Below are 22,526 nucleotides of genomic sequence, written 5' to 3' on the forward strand. Positions count from 1 at the left end.
TGTGATGTGGCCCAACACTAACATCTGCTGTCTACATGTTAGTGTCCCTTAAACAGCAATTAGAAGCAAACTTGTCTGAACTAGCGGGTTTGAGCATTTTCAGGATATTTTTTTAGATTTGTATCTACACCAATCATTTTCCTTTCAATAGAAACGCATATCTCTAAACTACACAAACAAGAATCATTTTTCATAAAGGGTTCTTTCTCTATTCTTAATAATAGGAAATTACAAGCTAACCTAGTTTATTAACTAACCTCTAACGATTAAACTCTAAACAACTCTTCTCTGAGGAAGAGATTTTACCGTTTTCATCTTTCCAAAGATTTCCTTATGTTACGATATAGCACCGAATGGGTTTCAATGCTTTCGGCTCCCGATTCCCATAGGTCATCGTTATTGGTATCTCCATCAGTCTCTGAGGAACCATAACTGGTAGTGCGATGATCCTCCTCCTCCTCGTCTTCGTCTGTGGTATAGGTATTCGTCGATGATGAAGAGCGCAACGATTGTTCGGGTGCATGCGAACGGGTTATGGTTTTATCCGAATCATTATCACTATCATCATCCTCATCCTCCTCTTCGCCCAACTCTAGGCTATTACCCAATTCCTGCTGTTGTTCATTGATATGTTCAAAATCTTCAAAGCGTCTACTCTCTTGGGCCACTCTCTGTTGGTCGGTGGAGGTGCTTTCATTATCCGAATTATCTTGAATGGTGTCGACGCGTATGATATGATCACGCCCAGACATCATTTTGAAGTTATAGCGATCATAGAAAGAACGTTTCAAAGCCTCACCTGAATCAGCACTCATATAACCGCTATCCATTTCCTGCAACGGTCTGGGACCAAATCTTTGCTCATAGTAATTTTGACTAGCTGGGGCCGAGTATGTACTTTTGGGTGAGGAGACACGAGGTTTTTCCTCTATCAAGGAGGAAATGCCTTCATCGCGCTCTAACACTTCGAGAATGGAGGAAGTTGCCTTTTTGTCATAGGGTGGTGCTGGACTTTGGGTGGGACTAAATTTAGAGGCAGCCATGCTGACAAATTTCCTCCAGGCATTCTTTATATCTTTGGCCTTTTTTGGGCGGTCCTTGAGACCCATGGCTATTTGCATGCCATGGGTTAACTGAACCGGTTCAATTTCACAGCGATAGACTGTCTGAACATTGGTGCCTGCTTGAGTGGCTGTAGGAGTGGCAGTAGTAGAGGCAGGTGTATTCGCATTGGCGCTGCTGCGTTGGGGATAGGCAATGCCCACAGGTACTCCAGCATTGCGATACATCTCCTTGGTCCGATCTGATAGACGACTCGAACTACGATTCGATCTGGAACTAAGAGAGATCACATCAAGTTTATTGGGATCCATGGCGTCTGCGGGGGAATTCTTCAGATTATTGTTGGTCTCCAGTACTGGCGACTCAATGGGGGAGTTGGAGTTCTGATTCGCTAGGTCTGCAGGAAACTCTATTTTCTCTTGCGACTTGCGGCGATTGAGATATTTATTGAGGCTATAGTCATTGCGCAAACCTTTGATGTGGGTATTGAATATGGCACCATAATCATCGCCCTTGAGCTTTTTTGCTGCCGCATGCATAGCTTCGTTGGTGGCAGATGTTTGCAATTCGATTTGTATTCGTGATTCTAATTCAAGCACAGGCTCTATGTCCTTCTCTGCCTTGCCCAGGGAGGCCAAAGTGTTCTTTCTCATGGAACCATCGAATTCAGAGTTGGTCATTGTGCCCGATATGCCGGTGACCTCTGTGCACTCGCTGTGGTTACTCAAGGTGTCCTCCTCGGTGGCCGATTGATTGATGCAATATTGACGGGGCTGGGAACTGGAGCGACTGGTCTTGCTATTCAAGGTAGTGGATGCTGAGGTAGTTGGTGGCGCAGGAGGTGGGGGTAATGGTGAGGCAGAATTTCCACGGAACTTTCTTTGTCCTGTTGGCGTTCCACTATGACTTCTTGGCGGTTTGGGTGAAGGGGAACCTTTCATGGCTGCCATCGCCTGTTCGCCATTCTGTTTGGTGGGCCTTTGGTGTAAACGAGGCTCCACATATTCGGTGGGCCTTCGCTCTGGGGCAGCTAAATTCTCTCGGCTGGATTTGGGTGTGGAAATTTTTATGGTACATTTATTGGGAGTGTCATTGGAAATTTCTACCAATGGGGGAGGTGTGGGTGGTTCGCTGGGCCTTTGCCGCCTGGTATGCTTTGCCTCCAGTGTAAGTATGCGACCCTTTTCGGTAAGATCTTCCAATTGTTCCTGCAGATAGAGGCTGGTGGCCTGACCTCCACACTTACAGCTGCAATCGCTATTTTGCCTTACCAACAGTGACTGATAGATCTCCCTTAAATTGTTGACATTGGATTTGGTGGCAGCCTCTTCTTCTTCGTTCCTGTGATGGTGATTGCCGCAGGGTCTGCGCAATTCCACCTGACTCTCATAGGCTGAGTCTCGGTTGTTTTTGCGAAGCGAACATTCACTGGTGGCCTTAAGGCGAAATGAGCTTTTCCCCGCCAGATCCAGCATAGCGGCGGGTGGGCGTTGATGGTGATGCTGATGGTGGTTCATATCGGGCAAGGACTGGGGCGGAGAGTTGACATTGTCTGTGGCCCTTTTGATGTCGGTGACACTGGACCAAGCACTCACATCGCAAAAACTTTGCTTCTTGGGCTTGCGATCCAAAGTATCTGGCTCATATTGATCACTGTCGGTGGACCTTTCCAAATCGGAGGGTGGCTCGTGTTCCACCTCAATGGTCATGCTGCCACGAAAGGGCGTGTCGTATTTAATGCGTGCCGCCATATCCTTTTGCTGCATATTCACTTCCAGGGAGCGCACCAATTTCTTGGAGTTGTTGCCTAAGGATTTGGAGTTAAAACCTCCCGCCCCACCTCCACTACCACCACCTTCACGGCCATAGACTGTGTGGCTTATCTCCAGTTCCTCCTCCAAGGGCAGGGCAGTGCTCAAACTGGGACTTAACTGAGAACTGACATCTGACGAAGGCGAGGAGGAGGATTGGGAAGATTTACGCTTGGTGCCTTCTACTCTTTCCAGACTGTCCGTCTCATAGTCCACTATCAAGTATTGGGGGGATTTTCGACGATATATGGGGGAATCAGGTTGATATTGCTTAAGGGATCTACGGCTCAAGGAGCTGTAGTCTGGTGTGGGTACCGAGGGGGCACTACTTTGCGTGTTGTTGTAGATATCCTTGATTTTCTTCTCCATAGTGCTGTCATAATCGGGAGTGGGTATATCTACCTGAAAGCTACTGTTAGAGCGCAAGGTCGCCGAATAGTCCTTGACAATGGCATCGGGATCCAGATTCTCATTAGCATGGTCAATATTCCTCAGCATATGATAATGCTGCCGCTCGGTTGAAGTCAAGGAGGTGGGTGTGGAAGCAGCAGCATATTGATCCAGTACATCCAAACGTTTACGCGAGGTCTTGGAGCGTTGCGAAGAACTACGCGAAACAGCCGGAGAATCGTGTAGAGTGAATTTTGGGTTGTTGTATATCTCACCTCCCGTCTCGGCATAGCCATACATAAAAGCGGAGGCTGATATGGCCGAATAGGCCTCCAGCTTATGATGCAGTATGGGTATATTAAGGGAATTCTTGGGTTGTGAAGGCTTCTCATAGTTCTGGAAGGCGCCTTGGGCATTCTCATCCCCCATTTCTTCTCTAGCTTGTGGTGAGCCTCCTTTCAAGGAATCTGAGTTTGTGGCGCTGTGATTTTTTCCCTCACCCTGGGAAGAGCCTTGCGACTTTTGCGTAGGTGGTGGAGGAGGTTTCTGCTTGGGTGGTGCTATATCCTTCCTGGTTGCAATTCGTCTACTGGAAGACGTATTAGCTGGAGGAGCTTTGGTGCTTCCTTGAGACGAAGATGAAGTTGAGCCCTTAGGTGATTGTTGTCCCTTATCCGGACTAGGAGTTTCACATTCTCTTTGATTTTTCCCAGCTTGATTGGCATTATGTGTGTCCTCATTGAGGTTGACTGTTTCCAGCCATTTTTCAATGGTGTTGCGTTTGTCGCCACAATTCTTAACATGGCCACTGCAGCGATTTTGAACACAGCCCTGGCATTCCGCAGGGTTTTGTATTTGGTTGGAGCCAAACAAGGAAGGGGTATCGGAGCGGGCTTGATTCTCCTCCGGGATGACATTCAGCGAAGGCTGATAGCGTTTGCTGGCCATTTTGTATTTGGCTATGGCAATGACTTCACGAATTTTTTGCAAAAATTCCACGGCTGCCGGAGGGGGTTGCTGAAAGAAATTTTTGAATTTAGACCCTATTCGCACTTTTGTTATGCTTCTACATACCGCCAATAGATGCGGCTCAAAATAAGCAGGATTGAAATATAGCTTCTTGCGCACATTTCCATTGACCATAGCTCTTAGATTTTCCAATTTCTCCTCCGTCATCATATCCTCGATAATGGCCACATTTTCTTGAGGCAAACACTCATTTTCTTGGGTATTACTGCCCTGCTCTGCCATTTCTTCGTTTGTGGAATTATTGCTGTTGCTGTTGCCATTGCTCGAGGAGTGTTGCGATCCTTTGGGCGAATCGCTATTGGACATCATGCCCATTTGGGGATGAATTAAGGCATTTGTTTGCATCTTTTTTTTTCAAAATTAAAGCAAGTGAAAATACTCATGAACATCATCTCTTCCCTTTCAAAGACTTACCTGTTTCATTTTGTCATGGTATCCACCATCCATTTCACATTCCGATGCCGAATTGGAAATGTCGCTGGTAAAACCCGAATGATGATCACTGAGCTGGGGAAAATGTTGCAACAAAGGATTATTCTTCACTATTCCCATTTCCTCTTTCAAGCTACTCAGACTGGCTCTTGATCTGGGCTCATTAGTGGTAGCCAAACTGCCCACCGAGTAAAGGCTACCACTTCGTGTAAAAGGTGCCCCAAATGTCACCTGATCATTTTTGGGATAATTGATTTCATTGGTTAAATCATCCAAAGAGTTACGCATGCGTGGCTGATCTCTTCCTTTACGTTTTTTCATGTGCAAATAGAGAAAAACCGAAGAGACATAGATGAGACCCAACAGCAGACTGCAAACACCAATCACTATGTATTCCTTGGTGGACATGCCATCAGAGGTGGAGGCCAATGTGGCAGTTGCTTCAGATTGAAAGAGCACTTCAGAAACATCTGTTGGACAAAAGGGGGAAAATATTATGCATGAAAGATAATAATGAAGATAATTGGCATTAATAAAATTTTATTGAAACTAGTCTAGAAACGAGTAAAGTTCGGCCGGGCCAACCATAGATTTCAATAAAAATTTACACAACTGAAACACATTTTTACTTTACGTAGAAATTTTACGCCCAATCAGGCAACAATTTGATCGTCATGGGGCCGTAGAAGACTAATCGGTTGATCGGCTTATATGTGAGCTATATTAGCTTATTGACCGATTTGGATCGTACTTAGCGCGGTTGTTGGATGTAGCAAAAGAACACTACTTGCAAGATTTTAGCCAAATTGGATAACAATTGCGGCTTCCAGGGGTTTAAGATATCTAATCGGGAGATCGGTTTATATGGGAGCTATATCATGTTAAAGACCGATTTGGAGCGTACTAAGCACGGTTATTGCAATGTCTGGCACTATAAAAATAAATAAAAAGACGAGGGTCTAACGCAGCTTTCTGTTTCAAGATTCAACCAAATCTTGAAACAGAAGGAGGTGTAGGGGTCTAATACATTTTGCCATACTAGGTTAGGTTAGGTTGAGGGTGCGGATGCCAATATGGACATATACCTAAGCCACTTATAAGCTTGTTGTTCGCTCCAAATGCTAAAAAGTAACCTAGACCATATTTACCGGGTATATCGAATGGCTAAACAAAACTAATTGTGCCAAATTTCAGCGAAATATGAGTCTTATCCCTTCACCTCAATATCTTAATTTTTAAAGACTGTAGCGTGGATACCACAGATAAATGGACATGGCAGATATTTTATTGAATTTTATCTTTGACGAATGTTTTATTTACAACTAGCTGTACCCGATCCGCTTTGCTGCGCCTTCATTACCACAACGCGAAAAATAAGTTTCTTTCTTACTATCATATGTATTTCCCCAGTACTATTTTCAACTCCATGATTGACAAATAATTGCATCTTGGAAGGTGTTTGAGGGGTAGGCAACCTCCTATCACCTGAATCTGATTTTTAATACTATATTCAAAGCTTGCTTTGAGTTCCATATTGTCCTGAGAGGTCCACTTTGATTTTGGACGGTGCTTTTGGGGCGACGAATTAGGTACTTGGAACTAATTTTTGACACCATATTCGTATTCTACTCCCGAAAACCTTTCATTTGAGTTCCATATTATCCCGATCGGTTCACTTTGATTTTTGACAGCGTTTTTGGTGCGGTTTTGGACTTGGGACGACTCCCTAGGTCCTGATCTTTCCATTTTTGATTAGGTACATGGACCAAATGTTTAATACCATATTCGTATTTAAATATGTCCTGCTGGGGGCTTTTGGGTGGTGGGGAGGCCCCTCAGACACCAAGGAATACATTTTTGTGTCAGATGTGTCCAAAGCGGTGGGTGTCCTGTTAGGGGTTGTTTTGGGGGTGACGGACTCCCTGAACACATAGGGTGAAATCTGTATACCAGGTTCAAACTCTACTCTTAAATACCTTATATTTGATACCCATATTGTCCCAATCGGTAAACTCGTCCATTCGGATTGGTTTTGGGATAGGGCGCCCTCCCAGGTTATTGGACCCAAAAAATGTTATACCAATTTCGTGTTTTTGGGGTACCATAAGGTGGCATACAAAATTTCGCTTAAATCGGTGCACCCATCTCCGAGATCTGACGTTTTTGAAAATTGGGGTAAAGGGAAGGGTGCCCCCACCCCACTTTCAGATATCTTAATGTAGTACCTTATTTTCACAGGGGCTTAAACTCTACCATCTGTGAAATTTCTCAATAGCCCATTTGGCGGGATTTTGAGGTGGGGCGGCCCCCTAGTATAAGAAAACCAAATTTCTGTTTTTGAGTTATTGTAGGTTAACTAAATTTCGCTTAAACTGCCACACCCATTTCCGAGATTTGGCGTTTTTGAAAATAGGGTAAGGGGTTGAAAATAGGGTAAGGGGTCCAAATCACCAGTAATATTCAGAGTCATAAAAAAAACCTTCCTGCCAAATTTCGAGAGAATCGGTTGACAAATGATCATTTTATTGCTGTATTACTCTAAATCCGACGAAAATATATATGGGGGCTATATCCAAATCTGAACCGATTTTTATCAAATTCATCAGTGATATTGAAAGTCAGAAGAAAATCCTTCCCAACAAATTTCAAGAGAATCTTTCAACAAATGATTGCTGTATTACTGGAAATCGGACGAACATATATACAGGAGCTATATCCAAATCTGAACCGATTTCTATGAAATTTACCAGTAACATTGAGAGTCATAAGAAAATCCTTTCCGCCAAATTTCGAGAGAATCGGTTAATAAATGAATATTTTATTGCATTATTAATGCAAATCGGACGAACATATATATGGAAGCTATATCCAAATCTGAACCGATTTTTTCCATTTTCAGTAGGCTTCGTCTCTAGGCCGAAAAATATGACCATACCAAATTTGAAGACGATCGGATGAAAATTGCGACCCGTAGTTTGTACACAAATTAACATAGAAAGACGGACAGATAGACGGACGGACGGACAGACGGATCAATGGGTCTATCTTTCTTCCTTTTGGGTGTTACAAACTAATTCACTAAGTTATAATACCCTGTACCACAGGGGTGGTGTAGGCTATAAAAAGATTCCGATGGGCCTAACATAATTCACTGTCCCAAATTTCAGCGAAATCGGAACACAAATGCGTCTTTTATGGGTCCAAGACCTTAAATCGAGATATTGGTCTATATGGCAGCTGTATCCAAATTGGGACCGATCTAGCTAAATTGAACAAGGATATTGAGTGGCATAACACAACTCAGTGTCTTAAATTTCAGCACTTCGGTTTTTATGGGCTTAAGACCTTAAATCGGCAGATCAGTCTATATGGGGACTATATCAAGATACGATTTAGCCGATCTTCGAACTTAACCTGTCTATGGCTAAAAAAAGAACCTGTGAAAGTTCAAGTCAATATCTCTATTTTTAAAGACTGTAGCGTGATTTCAACAGACAGACGGAAGGACGGGCATGGCAAAATGGTCTTAGATTTTTACGACGAGTTATTTCTAGAGAAGATTTGATTGAAATTTCGTCTCAAAAGTTTCTCTAAGGCAACCATATAATGAAATGTTGTTATAAGAAAATATTTTATTAAAAATTAAAAATTTTTCAGCGATGGTTATCCTCTTCTAATGCTGGCGACATTTGTGAGGTACTTTGCCATGTAAAATTTTCTCCCCAAAGAGGTGTTGCTCTGCCCCACGCCGTTCGGACTCGGCTTTAAAAAGGAGGTTTCTTATCATTGAGCTAAAAATTGCCCCAGTTCCTTAATGGAAAGTTCATGGGCAAATTTGTATAAAATTTTAAAAATTTAAGAAAATATGTCCTAATAAAAGCTTTCATTCACTGCTTCTGGAAAACTCACTTCTAATCATTATCCATCTGAGAGTTTTTGAAATATTTCCAGGATTTTTTTAAATGCAGGCACTGTGTGTCTTAGCGTACATAGTATTTGGCATGGCTTGCCAATCTGACCAGGAAAGTATAGTCTTCTGGTTAGGAAAAAATTTTAAATAAATTTATTCCGTCCGTTTTTACTTTTTACACTTTCTCCCAATACTTATACAAGAGCCTATTAATCATCCAGGTCCTACTGGCTTAGTCTGGCAAAAGTTTTGAAAACTTTCGCATGCCCTTTAGCGCATTAGTAAATGACTGGTGATAGGTCAAGCAGCTTAAAAAAAAACTCATACAACTATTATCTTGGCGACACTTCAACCTTTTCAATTATTTACCCCCATCTGCTTTACAAATACTTACTGTTGGCAAATTTCACAGGACTGCCATTCACACGAAAGGCAACACAAGGAGAAAATACATTTTTAGGCGGCATTATATGATCTAAGCAAAAGTAGAAAAACAAGAAAATAAATATTTTAATAACAAGAAGAAAAACAAAACAAGCGAAGAAGATGTACAAGTTTTCAATAAATCTCTTTAAACTGGAGAGAAACCCAATAAAGCATTTACCATTGGAGGAGGCAGACATGTTCAGTGGCAGCGTCATATCACGACACACCAGATGCACAACAATAAGGCGACCTTGCATTTTGTGACGAAGATCAGCTTCCCCCAACCACTGGAAAAAATTAAAAAAAAATGAAAAAAACACTATGAATAACTAACTAAACAAACAAGCTAAACATTTTAAATAATTTTGCTAGGCGAAATGCCGGCAACAAAAAAAAAAAGCGAAAACATGAAAATGTGAAAAACAATGATGTTGTTGTTTTTTTATGTGACAGCCATAAAAGTGTTCATTTGTTAAAATGTCACTAACACCATGGCCACAAAAAATACTCGCAGACAAAACGAAAAAAACGAAAGACTTAAGTGACAAACTCACTTAGCTTGTCTCCAACTCTGAGGCAACTGAGGAGTACTTACCCTGACGGTAAAAAATTGATACACATAAGAAAATGTTTAGCATTGTCACGCAACGTCTTGGAAAAGAGAATACAAAGAAATGACATGGACTGTAAGTGAGGGTGTGTTGTTGCCTGCTTTATTAAATAAACACCAAACTTTTGCTTTAATTTCGCCTTATAAAACAAGCGAATAGAGTGATAATGTAAGTACAGGCACTGAAGCAAAACTGTGGAGGTTTGTTTTGTTCATACGCTTCATGGCCGACATATAGCCCACTTATATTTAAAATGACTACATCAACATGCGTTTATTGTTTTAAATTTCCATTAAAAATTCATAATTGAGTCAATTTGAAAGTGTTTTCATTTGTCTGCCTTACATGCACGCAATATTAGGCGTGAACATGATTTGAAATTAGAGAAAATTGAATATGCGTTTGCTTACCTGTAGAAAAGTCCTGCCCTCATCACGAAACATGCGAAATGGGTAATCATTGTCGATGGGATTGCGCAAATCAGACCATCCGTTAATGGTCAGATACTGGGCACCTGTAACAGCACACACTGGTGTTCGTATATCTGAAATGAATTTAAATTTTTTATCAAGATGTCAAGCTTTAATATGTTGTTCTTTTACCTGTAAAACGTATTTCCCTGCTTGGATATATAATTTGTCCTCGTAATGGTAAAAATACATAGGGAATCTTCTCAGAAGATGAACCGCTAACGAAGGGTGAAAGTGAGCATTCTGAAAAAAAAAAATATTTTGTAGCCTTTAAGGTGTCATTTGTTTTAAAAAAAGTAAAGTTTTAAAATCACTTTTATTTAGAAAACCAGTAGGTAATACCCTACACTTACCCTACAATTTTAAATTCGGGCAATATATAAATATATATGTATATGAGAGCTATATCTAAATCTGAACAGACTTTCAAACAGATCGTTTGAAAATTGTAGTTACTACGGCCATTTAAGTGCAAACCGGGCGATATATATATATGGGAGCTATATCCAAATTTGGACCGATTTTGATGAAATTTTGCAAATATGTTATGGTCAATAACAAAACATTCCAAATTTTGTTCAGATCGGTTGAAAATTGTAGTTACTACAGCCATTTAAGTGCAAATCGGGCGTACATATATATGGGAGCTATATCTAAATCTATACCGATTTTGATTAAATTTTGTAGATATGTTAAAATCAGAAAGAAAACAATCCGTGCCAAGTTTAGTGCTGATCTTTTGAAAATTTTAGTTACTACGGCCATATAAGTGCAAATCGGGCGATACATCGGGAGCTATATCTAAATCTGAACCGATTTTTACCAAAATCAATGGCGTTTGTCCTTGCGCCAAAACAGTGATATGTGCAAAATTTCGTGATAATTGGATAACAAATACGACCTGCACTTTTAAAAATATATCGGCAACGTGCTCTATTCTCATATATTTGAACCCCATATTGCCATTGGCCTCAAAATTGGATATTAAACTCGTTTTCTAATCTCAAATACCGTTCACTTAAACCCCTAATTGAAAAAGCCAGCAAATATGTCCGGTTTGGGGTATGGGCTCTAAAAACTATGAATATAGAGCTCCACTGTCTTGAAGACCCAAATTGTTTTGGTGAGCAAATACGTCCTACTTGGGGGGTTGTTATGGTGGTGGGACGTCCCCTAGACAGTTGATCCCGAATGTTGATATCAGATTCATGGTCTACTTCCAAATACTCTTCATTTGAGCTCCATTTTTCCATAGTCGGCAAACATGACCGGTTTGGGGGGTGTTTTTTGGGAGCGGCCCCTAAGTGACTTGGCCCTGAAAATATATATGAGATTCGTGTTCTACTCAAAATGCCTCGTATTTGAGCCTCATATTGCAATGGTCAGCAAATTCTTCCTTTTTGGGTGGTGTTATGGGGGTGTAGTGGCCCCATAGACACATTTCCCGAACATTGATATAAAATTTGTGCTTTACTTCCGAAGATCTTCATTTGAGTCGCATATTGCTATGGTCGTAAATTTGTCTTCTTTGGGGTATGTTCCCGGGGATGGGCGGCCCCCCAAACACTTGGCCTACATCTGGATATCAGATTCGTATTCTACACCCAAATACCTTTTATTTAGGTCCTATATTGCCATGGTCAGTAAATAAGTCCTGTTTAGGGGGTGTTTTGGAGAAGGAGTGGACCCCCAGAAACTTTGTTCCAAATTTGGATATCAGAGACGAAGCCTATTGAAATTGGAAAAAATCGGTTCAGATTTGGATATAGCTCCCATATATATGTTCGTCCGATTTGCAGTAATACAGCAATAAAATGGTCAGTAGTTAACCGATTCTCTCGAAATTTAGCAGAAAGGATTTTCTTATGTCTCTCGATATTAAATGTGAATATTATAGAAATCTGTTCAGATTTGGATATAGCTCCCATATATATGTTCGTCCGATTTGCAATAATACAGCAATAAAATGGTCAGTCATTAACCGATTCTCTCGAAATTTAGCAGGAAGGATTTTCTTATGTCTCTCGATATTAAAAGTGAATATTATAGAAATCTGTTAAGATTTGGATATAGCTTCCATATATATGTTCTTCCGATTTGCAGTAATACAGCAATAAAATGTTCATTAATTAACCGACTCTCTCGAAATTTGGCAGGAAGGATTTTCTTATGACTCTCGATATTATTGGTGAATTTCATAGCAAGACCCACTGCAAGCGCATTTATTGACCAATCTCCCCAAAATTTTGTACAACGCTTTCCTCGACGAATTCCACAATATCCATAAAGTTTGATGGAAATCGGTTCAGATTTAGATATAGCTCCCATCTCCCGTCATTTGTCAACCGTAGTTATTACATTTTGAACATATTTGCTTTGCTCGAAATTTGATACAGTAATTTTAATAATCTATCTGAATACATCCGCCGAGGTCCATCAAAATTGGTTCAGAATTAGATAAAGTCCCATTTTTGTATTTGAAGGGTAGGTGTAGGGTAATATAAAGTCGGCACCGCCCGACTTTTGCCTTTCCTTACTGGTTTAATACATGTTTCGTATTCTACTCCACAATATCATTCATTTGAGTACCATATTGTACCCACCATTTCCCATATTTTGGGTTATACTTTTGGGGTATGGGAAAGGGTCTGTCCGCCTACTACTGCTTCCAGACTATCTTACAAAATCTGTGGAAATTTCAAGATAATCGGTTCTGCCGTTTTCGTGTTATAACAAACCAATACACTTAGACTTTTATGTGGTAGATTTAAGTATTTCATAGCTTGTTTTAATAGTGAAAAGTTTAAGTTGAAGTTGCATTGACTTCAAAAGCCTTGGCCTTGTGAAAAATATTGCAAACAAGAATTTTTCCATTGCGTCACCATAACATCTAGCGATTGAATGGAAATTCCGTTTTATGCATAATTTGCATAACACACAATTATGTTGTCTGATCAAGTTACTTATTTCCTTTCCTAAATGGAGTCATACTATGTAGAGCTTCGGTCTGGCATGCTAATGCAGACATTTGAATGGCCTTTTAACATAGTTTAACTATACATACGTATGTAAAGGGTGATTTTTTTGAGGTTAGGATTTTCATGCATTAGTATTTGACAGATCACGTGGGATTTCAGACATGGTGTCAAAGAGAAAGATGCTCAGTATGCTTTGACATTTCATAATGAATAGACTTACTAACGAGCAACGCTTGCAAATCATTGAATTTTATTACCAAAATCAGTGTTCGGTTCGAAATGTGTTCATTCACCGTTCAGCGATGAGGCTCATTTCTGGTTGAATGGCTACGTAAATAAGCAAAATTGCCGCATTTGGAGTGAAGAGCAACCAGAAGCCGTTCAAGAACTGCCCATGCATCCCGAAAAATGCACTGTTTGGTGTGGTTTGTACGCTGGTGGAATCATTGGACCGTATTTTTTCAAAGATGCTGTTGGACGCAACGTTACGGTGAATGAACACATTTCGAACCGAACACTGACTTTGGTAATAAAATTCAATGATTTGCAAGCGTTGCTCGTTAGTAAGTCTATTCATGATGAAATGTCAAAGCATACTGAGCATCTTTCTCTTTGACACCATGTCTGAAATCCCACGTGATCTGTCAAATACTAATGAATGAAAATCCTAACCTCAAAAAAATCACCCTTTATAAGAAATCTTGATGACTACTAGCATGTCGTCAACTTTCCGGTAAATAAAAAATGTATACCAGTCAAGATCGATTAAAATGTGAGGTCAGCAAGAAAACTATTTACGCATTCAATAATGATGCTGAGAAAACAATGTTAATGGTTAATTGTAATTTTCAGCCTTCCTCTTTTAGCTTGAAACCAAGCAATTATTGGCTTATCGCTATCGGAGCTTATTTTGACAACTTGCACAAAATCGTTGTAACTGTAGGGCATAACATAATGAAGTGATGTGATGGTTTCACTTTCCTTAGAATGGATTGGTCAACATGAAATAATTTTGGAGGTCATTTCGTTATTGTTGTCATCATAAATCAATCATTTTTTTACACTTTCACTGCAATCATTTTAATTGGTGTGTCATATAAATGAAAAAAGAAAAAAAAAACTCACTCTGGGTACATGACCAACAATTAATTGTCGAACAGAAAAGTACATATTAGTGCTCTCTGTAGGTGGTGCAACTTCCAAATGCTATTTGCCAGTCTTTGTTTCATAAAACCAAAATATATGGAACGGAAATAGTTTTTCAACTAATTATATGTTTTGACATCGCATTTCGTCAGAAAGAATTAAAAACAAACTATCACAAATAATCACTGATACAACACAATTAAACGATGAAAGAAACAAAACATAACAATGCATTTAGGCCAATATTTTTGGAAGTATTTTTTGATTTATTTAAAAAAATAAATCATAAAAAATTTATGGATTATTTCTTTAGTAATAAGAAATTATTACATGAATTCTAGAGAGCGACGACAATACAATTCAACAAAAAAAATCATTTCAGAGGCAAAATTTCATCAAAATCAATTTCGATTTAGATATAACTACAGTCATATCGCATTATTGAAACGTGGGTGGTATTATTATAAGGAAGCCAAATTCAAATCTGAATCGATTTTAGTGAAATTTACCTAATGAGTGTAAATCAGGCGATATCTTATATATAAAAATCAATTTGTGTTTGTAAGTTTGTTTGTTCCGTATAGACTCAAAAAAGGCTGAACCGATTACCTTGAAATTATCACAGATTGTGTAGGTTGGTCTGGAAGAAAACATAGGCTATATTATTTTTTGATATCGGGAGGGGGGCGGACTCTTTCCCTTACCACAAAAGTACTACCCAAAAATAAAATTGGACCGATCGGGACGATATGGGATTCAAATGAAAGGTATTCGAGAGTAGAAAACGAATTTCATTATAAAAGTTGGGTCCAAGTACCTGGGGGCCTGCCCAGCCCCAAAACCCCTAAAAAATAGGTTTATTTGACGATCATGACAATATGGGACTCAAATGAAAGATATTCGGGAGTAGATTACGAATATGGTCAGGAAGTAGGAATTAGCTTTATAATTTATTGATAATGGAAAGGGGCAGACCCACCAAAAAAACCACCCGAAATCAAAAGTGGACCGATAAGGACAATATGGGTATCAAATAAAAGTATGCGAGAGTAGATAACGAATCTGGCATATAAATTCATGTCGAAGTATAGGGGGTGACCCCACCCCCTAAAAATGCCCAAAATGGGTACATTAGCCAATCACGGATATATGGGGCTCGGTTTGTTTGTTACGTACAGACTGAAAAACGGCAGAACCGATTTTCTCGAAATATTCGCATATTGTGTAGGTTGGTCTGGAAGGAAACATAGGCTATATAATTTTTCGGTATCGGAAGGGGGCCAAAAACACAGCCCAAAATCAAAAGTGGACCGATCGGGACGATATAGGTATCAAATAGAAGGTATTGGAGAGTAGAATACGAATATGGTATTAAAATTTGAGTCAAAGTACCCATCGGGCCGCCCAACCCCAAAACTCCCCCAAACAGATATATTGGACGTTCATTTCAATATGGAGCTCAAATGAAAGGTATTCGGGAGTAGATTTCGAATCTGGCCTACAAAATCAGATCGAAGTGTGGGGGGTCACGCCATCCCTCATCCATCCCGACATTAGACCCATTATGACTATATGTTACCTGGATGAACCGATTATCTTAAAATTTACATAGATTGTGTACGTTTGTCTGGAAGGAAACATTGGATATATAATTTTTGGATATCGGGTGGAGGCGGACCCTCCCCCTTACCCTAAAAACGCCACCCATATCCGAAAGTGGTCCGTTTGGCACAATAAGGGTATGAAATGAAAGGTATTGAAGACCGGAAAACGAATATGGTATTCAAATTTTGGTCTAAGTACCCTGCAGGGCCCCCCAACCCCTCTAAACAGATATATTCGAAGTTCATGTCAATATGGAACTCAAATGAAAAGTAATAGGCATTAGATTACAAATATGGCATAAAACATTAGGTTCAAGTAATGGGAGATCGCCCACCCCCAAATAGGTATATTAGCCGACCATGACTATATGGAACTCAAATAAAAGGTATTAGAGAGTGGATTACGAATATGACATTAAAATTTGCGTTCAAGTCTAGGTGGCGCTTTTCCTCCTAAAGATACGTCAAATTGGTTATTTGACCTTACAATTAATTACAATATGGGAATCAAACAAAAGGCATTTGAGAGTAGAAAACGAATTTGATATCCAATTTTGTAGCCAAGTGTTTTAGGGTACGCGCTAAAGCACCCCCTAAACTGAACTTCATATCTGTTGGGAATAAACAACGAATTTGATATCTTATTTCATCATATCTTAGTTTATATTTACCGGCCATGGCAATATGGGGGTCTAATTATAAGGATTTGAAAATACAGCTCGAATTTGATATCCATATTTTAGTCGAAAGTCTGAGGTGCCATCCCTCCCCTAATGATAACATTACCCCAAAGAAGAACATTAACGCCAGAAACCGAGAAGGGGGGAGAAGTTATTAGAGAGTTAAAGAAGGCGCAGCGGAGTGGGCTCGGGTCGGCTAGTATGTATATATTTTAATGCTGTCTTTATCTATCTGTCCCTCTGTGTTTGTCCGGCTGTCTGTATATATATTTATCTGGCTGAATTTGTATGTCTTTCCTAACTGTATGTCTGTCCGTATCTGTTGCTGTATTTTTTTTCCATCTCTGTAGCTGTGGAAATTTCGAAACTATTTCTACGTAATAAACCACACCTCATCTTCTATTCCAATCCCGCGGAACTGCCAGTTTGTTATACTTCGCCATGAGAGCCCGGCTCAATAATAGCCTTGCTCCACTTTCTCAGACACTATCTGTACTTTGGTAGCTCTGTGTATCCTGTAATTTCTCATACAATATGGTTTTCAGTCAGCTCCTTTTATATATCCTTAAAGCAATCTGTTTTTCTTCTGGAAATTGCTTTCTGTTATTCACTTCTTGCATGATGATATTGGTCGTGTCAAGTTCTTTTCTGTGTCTTTGATATCCCTCCTCGCCTTGAGGCAGTCTTTTCGCAAAGCTGCTATTTCGCTATTCCACCAGTAGTTTTCTTTTCTACTTGCACTCAATCGTTTCTTTGGCATTGATTCGTCGCATGTATTTTTAAAGGCTTTTGTTCCTTTTTCTGCCGTAATTGTTATGTCGTCTGTTTCAATTGGGTAGCTGCAAAATATTTCTTCAAAAAATCCCAGGTCGAACTACCGCCCATCTCTTAAATTTGTGTCTGGTTGTAGTTGTCAGGTCCGTAGTTCTTCTTCTGATTTCCAACATTATAGCTTGATGGTCGCTGTGCGTATAGTATTTGCTCACTTGTCAATTCAGTCTCGTTGCAAGGCCGGAACTTACGAACGTAAGGTCAACTATTGATTCCGTACCAGTACCGTACTTCTAAAGGAACTCGTATCTCCAGTGTTTGCTAGGACTACATCTAACCTTGTTAACGCATCTAGTAGCATTCTGCCTCTCTCATTTGCCCTACGACTTCCCCAATCTGTTGCCCAGGAATTAAAGTCTTCGCCTATAATGACGGGTCTGCGAAGACTGGCATCATTCACTGTACTATCTATGATTTTAGCGAACTCATCTCGTGGAATGTTGGGGGATATGACTGTCTGTCGGAGGGCCTGTCAAATTGCAATCAAACCAAATTTTAATAAAAAGTTTTGGAAAATTTTTTCATAGAATAATGAAATTTTTTATGCTATGTCTTTATATGTCATTTCCACTCGAAATATACAATCAGACGAAAATTTTCACATAATTTAAACATATTTTCAAATATAATTGAAATTATCAGATTTATTACGAAATTGGCACATTTTGTGCAATTTGCATCACTATGGGTGCCCACATCCCCTTGCATAATATTTGTGTGTCTTAAGTCTTTTGTTTTGAGCATCACACCACAATTAAGTCTTGCCTACAAGGAAGTTTACGATGTGTCAGTTTTATAATCAGCCACAAACGAAAAAGACAACAGCTGTAACCACACCAACTGCATCTCATTTGAAGTTAAATTTAATTTGCAGTAAAATTTTCCCATCCCATGCCCAATATCTTGGTGTATCTTTAAGTGCGGTTTTTGCACTGTCATATCTGTGAGGGAGTTATGCGCGTTTTTTTTTTTTTTTTGGTACTGTGAAGCAATGTGGAAAGGAATGGAAAAGAAAACTACGATTGGCATAACAAAAGGCAGAATTTTTTTCTGGTATTTTATTGTTTTTTTTTTCGGTATTACTACAGACATCTCTCCCGCATTTACTCTATAGAAAGAAAAGAAGAAGAAATGTCGCAATCATGTGTTTTGTTGTGTTTTATATTTTTGTGAAGCATTTTAGCTGATATCATAACAATAAACCAAAACAAATGGAAATAATTTAATTTTATATGCGGCCATAATAAAAATAAAGTAAATTAACAGCATAACAACATCGCGACCAACAACGACTATGTTTGCGATGCTGCCAATACAAAATGGGACTTGGTACGCTTGTAAAAAAAAGAAGAGAGTTATCTGGGAGTTTAAAATGAAATGGAAAGTGAATCGTAGATAAATTGTAAGATAAATATGTGTGGCAAAAAAGAGTTCATCTGATATCATGTTACAAGATGTTTTCATTTAGACACTTTGATGGTGAATGAAATGGAACTTCCCGCAGAATTTGGGCTTGTCCGAATTATAATAAGGCTACAAATTAGTATACCCAACACCACTACTGTGGTACAGGTTATTATGACTTAGTAAATTTGTTTGTAACACCCAAACGGAAGAGAGGGATAGACCCATTGATAAGTATACCGATCGAGAATCACTGTCTGACTCGATTTAGCTATGTCAGTCTGTCTGTCTGTCTGTCCGTCCGCCTGTCTGTCCATGTCAATTTGTGTACAAAGTACAGGTCGCAATTTTCATCCGATCGTCTTCAAATTTGGTACAGGCATGTTTTTCGGTCTAGAGACGAAGCCTATTGAAATTGAAAAAAATCGGTTCAGATTTGGATATAGCTCCCATATATATGTACGTCCGATTTTCAGTAATAATGCAATAAAATGGTCATTTGTTAACCGATTCTCTCGAAATTTGGTAGGAAGGATTTTCTTATGATACTCGACATTACCGATGAATTTCATTGAAATCGGTTTAGATTTATATATAGCTCTCATATATGCATCGCCCAATTTTCACTCCTAGAGCCACTGCAAGCGCATCTATTGACCAATCTTCCCAGAACTTCGTGCAACGCTTTCCTCGACGACTACCACAATATCTGAGAAGTTTGATTGAAATCGGTTCAGATTTGGATATAGCTCCTATATAAATGTTCATCCGATTTTCAGTAATATTGCAATAAAATGGTCTTTTGTTAACCGAATCCTTGAAATAAGGCAGGAAGGATTTTCTCTTGGCTCTGGACATTATTGGTGAATTTCATGGAAATCGGTTCGGATTTAGATATAGCTCCCATATATGTATGTTTCGCCCGATTTAAACTTCTAGAGTCACAGCGGGCGCATTTATTGACCCATCTTGCCAGCACTTTGCAAAACGCTTTCCTCGATGACTGCCCCAGTATCTGAGAAGTTTTTTTGAAATCGGTTCAGATTTAGGTATAGCTCCCATATATATTGGGTTGCCCAAAAAGTAATTGCGGATTTTTCATATAGTCGGCGTTAACAAATTTTTTTACAGCTTGTGACTCTGTAATTGCATTCTTTCTTCTATCAGTTATCAGCTGTTACATTTAACTTGCTTTAGAAAAAAGGTGTAAAAGAAGTATATTTGATTAAAGTTCATTCTAAGTTTTATTAAAAATGCATTTAATTTCTTTTAAAAAATCCGTAATTACTTTTTGGGCAACTCAATATGTTAGTCCCATTTTGAGAAATATTGCAAGAAAGTGCTCATTTTATAACCAATTCCCTTGAAATTTTTCAGGAAGGATTGTCTTATGACTCTAGATATTACTGATGGATTTCATAGAAATCGGCACAGATTTAGATATAGCTGTCATATATGTATATCGTTAGATTTTCACCCCAAGAGCCACTGCAAGTGCATTGTTTGACCAATGTTGCCAAAATTTTGCACAACGCTTTCCTCGACGACTACCACATTATCTGAGAAGTTTTCTTGAAATCGGTTCAGAATTAGATATAGCTCCCATATATATTTTTATCAGATTTTGGGTAATTTGCAATAATGTTGTAATTTTTCAACCGCAATTATTACAGTTTGAACATAATTGCTAAAATTTGATAGGGATTGTTTAATAACACGTCTGAAAACATCCGCCAAAGTCCATCAAAATTGTTTCAGAATTGGATATAGCTTCACACATTGTACTTATAGGGTAGGTGTAGGGTATGATACAGTCGGCATCGCCCGACTTTTGCCCTTCCTGACTGTTTTTTTTTTGTATTAATTTCAACAAAAAAAATTTATAAGAAACCAAAATTCACAAAAATTTGCTAAAAAGAAAATCTAAAATCGCAATGAAAATGATAATTTAAATCAAATTTAAATGACACCTTATGTACCGGGGCAGTGCCAAAAGTAGCTAGGTTAGGTCAGGTTGAAAAGGGGGTGCAGATGTTAATCCGCCCCATGTCACTATGGACATACACCTTAGTCAGTAATAGGCTTTTGTGCGCTCTAAAAACTAAAAAGCAACCTCGAAAAGAAAATTTTAGGTCAGGAATTCCGTGCTTCTTACAAAACCCTTAATTGTTTTCCATACCACTCCCCTAAATTGGTCCATGTCTGGTATTGTGTCCCCACCTAAGTACCGCTGTCTGTTGGCCGCGAAAACCGGGCAATGAATTAGGAAATGCTCAAACGTTTCATCATCTTCCCCACATGCCCTACACATGCTACCATTTGCCGCACCGATTTTGCATAATCTATACTGACCTCCTTCTTACTTCCTTTCAGTTTGTCGCCCACTCCTTTAAGACGGACTGCGTCGACCCGGGTTAACCAAGTTTATCGACGGCAGTCCGGTGGCCAAATCGTCTACACTTTCATTCCTCCTTACGCCGTTATGACCCAAACGATGCGGATTGTGCCATCCTCAGAGAAGGCGTTATGTATCCCGTTACGACCCCAAAATCTATACTGACCTCCTTCTTATTTACTTTCAGTAATAGTCTGTTTGTCGCCCATTCCCTTAACTCAGACTGCGTCGACACGGAAGGCTTCTGGTTAACCAAGTTTATCGACGGCAGTTCTCTGGCCTTCCCTGCCAAATCGTCTGCACTTTCATTTCCCCTTACTCCGTTAAGGCCCGGCACCCAAACGATGCGGATGGTGCTATCCTCAGAGAAGGCGTTAGTCTCCTTCTTACACTGCGAGACTGTTCGTCATCTTACCGTCCAGCTTGTTATTGCCCTTATGGCTATTTTACTGTCCATAAAGATGTTCACACTCGATGTCCTCGCGTTAGAAACACACCACCTCACGCATTCCGTGATCGCCAGGATCTCCGCTTGCAGGACCGTATTATGATCAGGCAGTCTAAAACAGATCTCAGACCCTGGGTTCTCAATGTAAATCCCGAGGCCCACTCTGTCTCCTAGCTTTGACCCATCAGTATAACATATTCTTCCAGACGGCAATATAAGGGTTCCGTAAGTCCAAGACTGTGCCGCTGGCATCGGTGCCTTGCACTTGACCTCAACTGTCGTCTCAGGTATCCGATCGGAAATCTCTTCCCTTCCTTCCAGATTTCCTATCGTCGCCTCGATTATACCGCGATGGTATGAGCTGCTCCCATCTTCAATCCAATCTCCCATCGCCTTAAGTCTCATAGCTGCCGCACATTAAGTCTGTTTGGTATGGTTCGGATACTTAGAATAGTCTTTAGTGCCTTAGCGGGCGTGGTCATCATCTCCTCAGTATTTGACCTTGTCAGATATCGAAATCGTGCGTCAAATTAGCCTACCTTTATCTTCCTTGTGAACAGATAGATTTCAGTCTTCTTTGGGTTAACATTGAGACTCCTAGGTCTTGCCCAATCGAATGTCATCTTCAAGACCGTTTCGCATATCTGATTCGGATTCTTACCCGTTAGAAGTATTACAACATAAAAGCTATTCATGGGGTCAACCATTGGATTGGCGACATAATGCACCCTTGTGGCATGGCCACAATTTCCGCATCTGTTCCTGTACTGGCTAAGAATTGGATCAGTGTCGCCTCGATGTCAAAGCATTCCACTACTGTGCATTCTTGTATTTTATACAACACCTCGTGCAGAGAAGTTTTCACCGACCCTTCCCTTGACATAGGCATGATGCTTGTA

The 22,526-nt window shown here is 39.7% G+C and overlaps 1 protein-coding gene across 1 annotated transcript in view; it reads right to left on the reverse strand.

Annotated features, from left to right (window-relative positions):
- Nucleotides 1–210: 210 nt before the first annotated feature.
- The window catches only part of LOC106086659 (uncharacterized), a 243,113-nt gene continuing 220,797 nt past the window's right edge, over nt 211–22,526 (reverse strand). The window contains exons 9-15 of the mRNA XM_059369555.1: nt 10,274–10,384; nt 10,082–10,215; nt 9,239–9,347; nt 9,029–9,109; nt 4,707–5,194; nt 4,338–4,637; nt 211–4,280 (exon numbers count right to left, since the gene is read on the reverse strand). Of these exons, the coding sequence (XP_059225538.1) occupies nt 312–4,280; nt 4,338–4,637; nt 4,707–5,194; nt 9,029–9,109; nt 9,239–9,347; nt 10,082–10,215; nt 10,274–10,384 (5,192 nt within the window). The 3' untranslated portion in view covers nt 211–311. The remainder of the gene's footprint in view (nt 4,281–4,337; nt 4,638–4,706; nt 5,195–9,028; nt 9,110–9,238; nt 9,348–10,081; nt 10,216–10,273; nt 10,385–22,526) is intronic.

Source organism: Stomoxys calcitrans, chromosome 5 (genome assembly GCF_963082655.1).
Source record: "Stomoxys calcitrans chromosome 5, idStoCalc2.1, whole genome shotgun sequence".
Classification (NCBI taxonomy): domain Eukaryota; kingdom Metazoa; phylum Arthropoda; class Insecta; order Diptera; family Muscidae; genus Stomoxys; species Stomoxys calcitrans.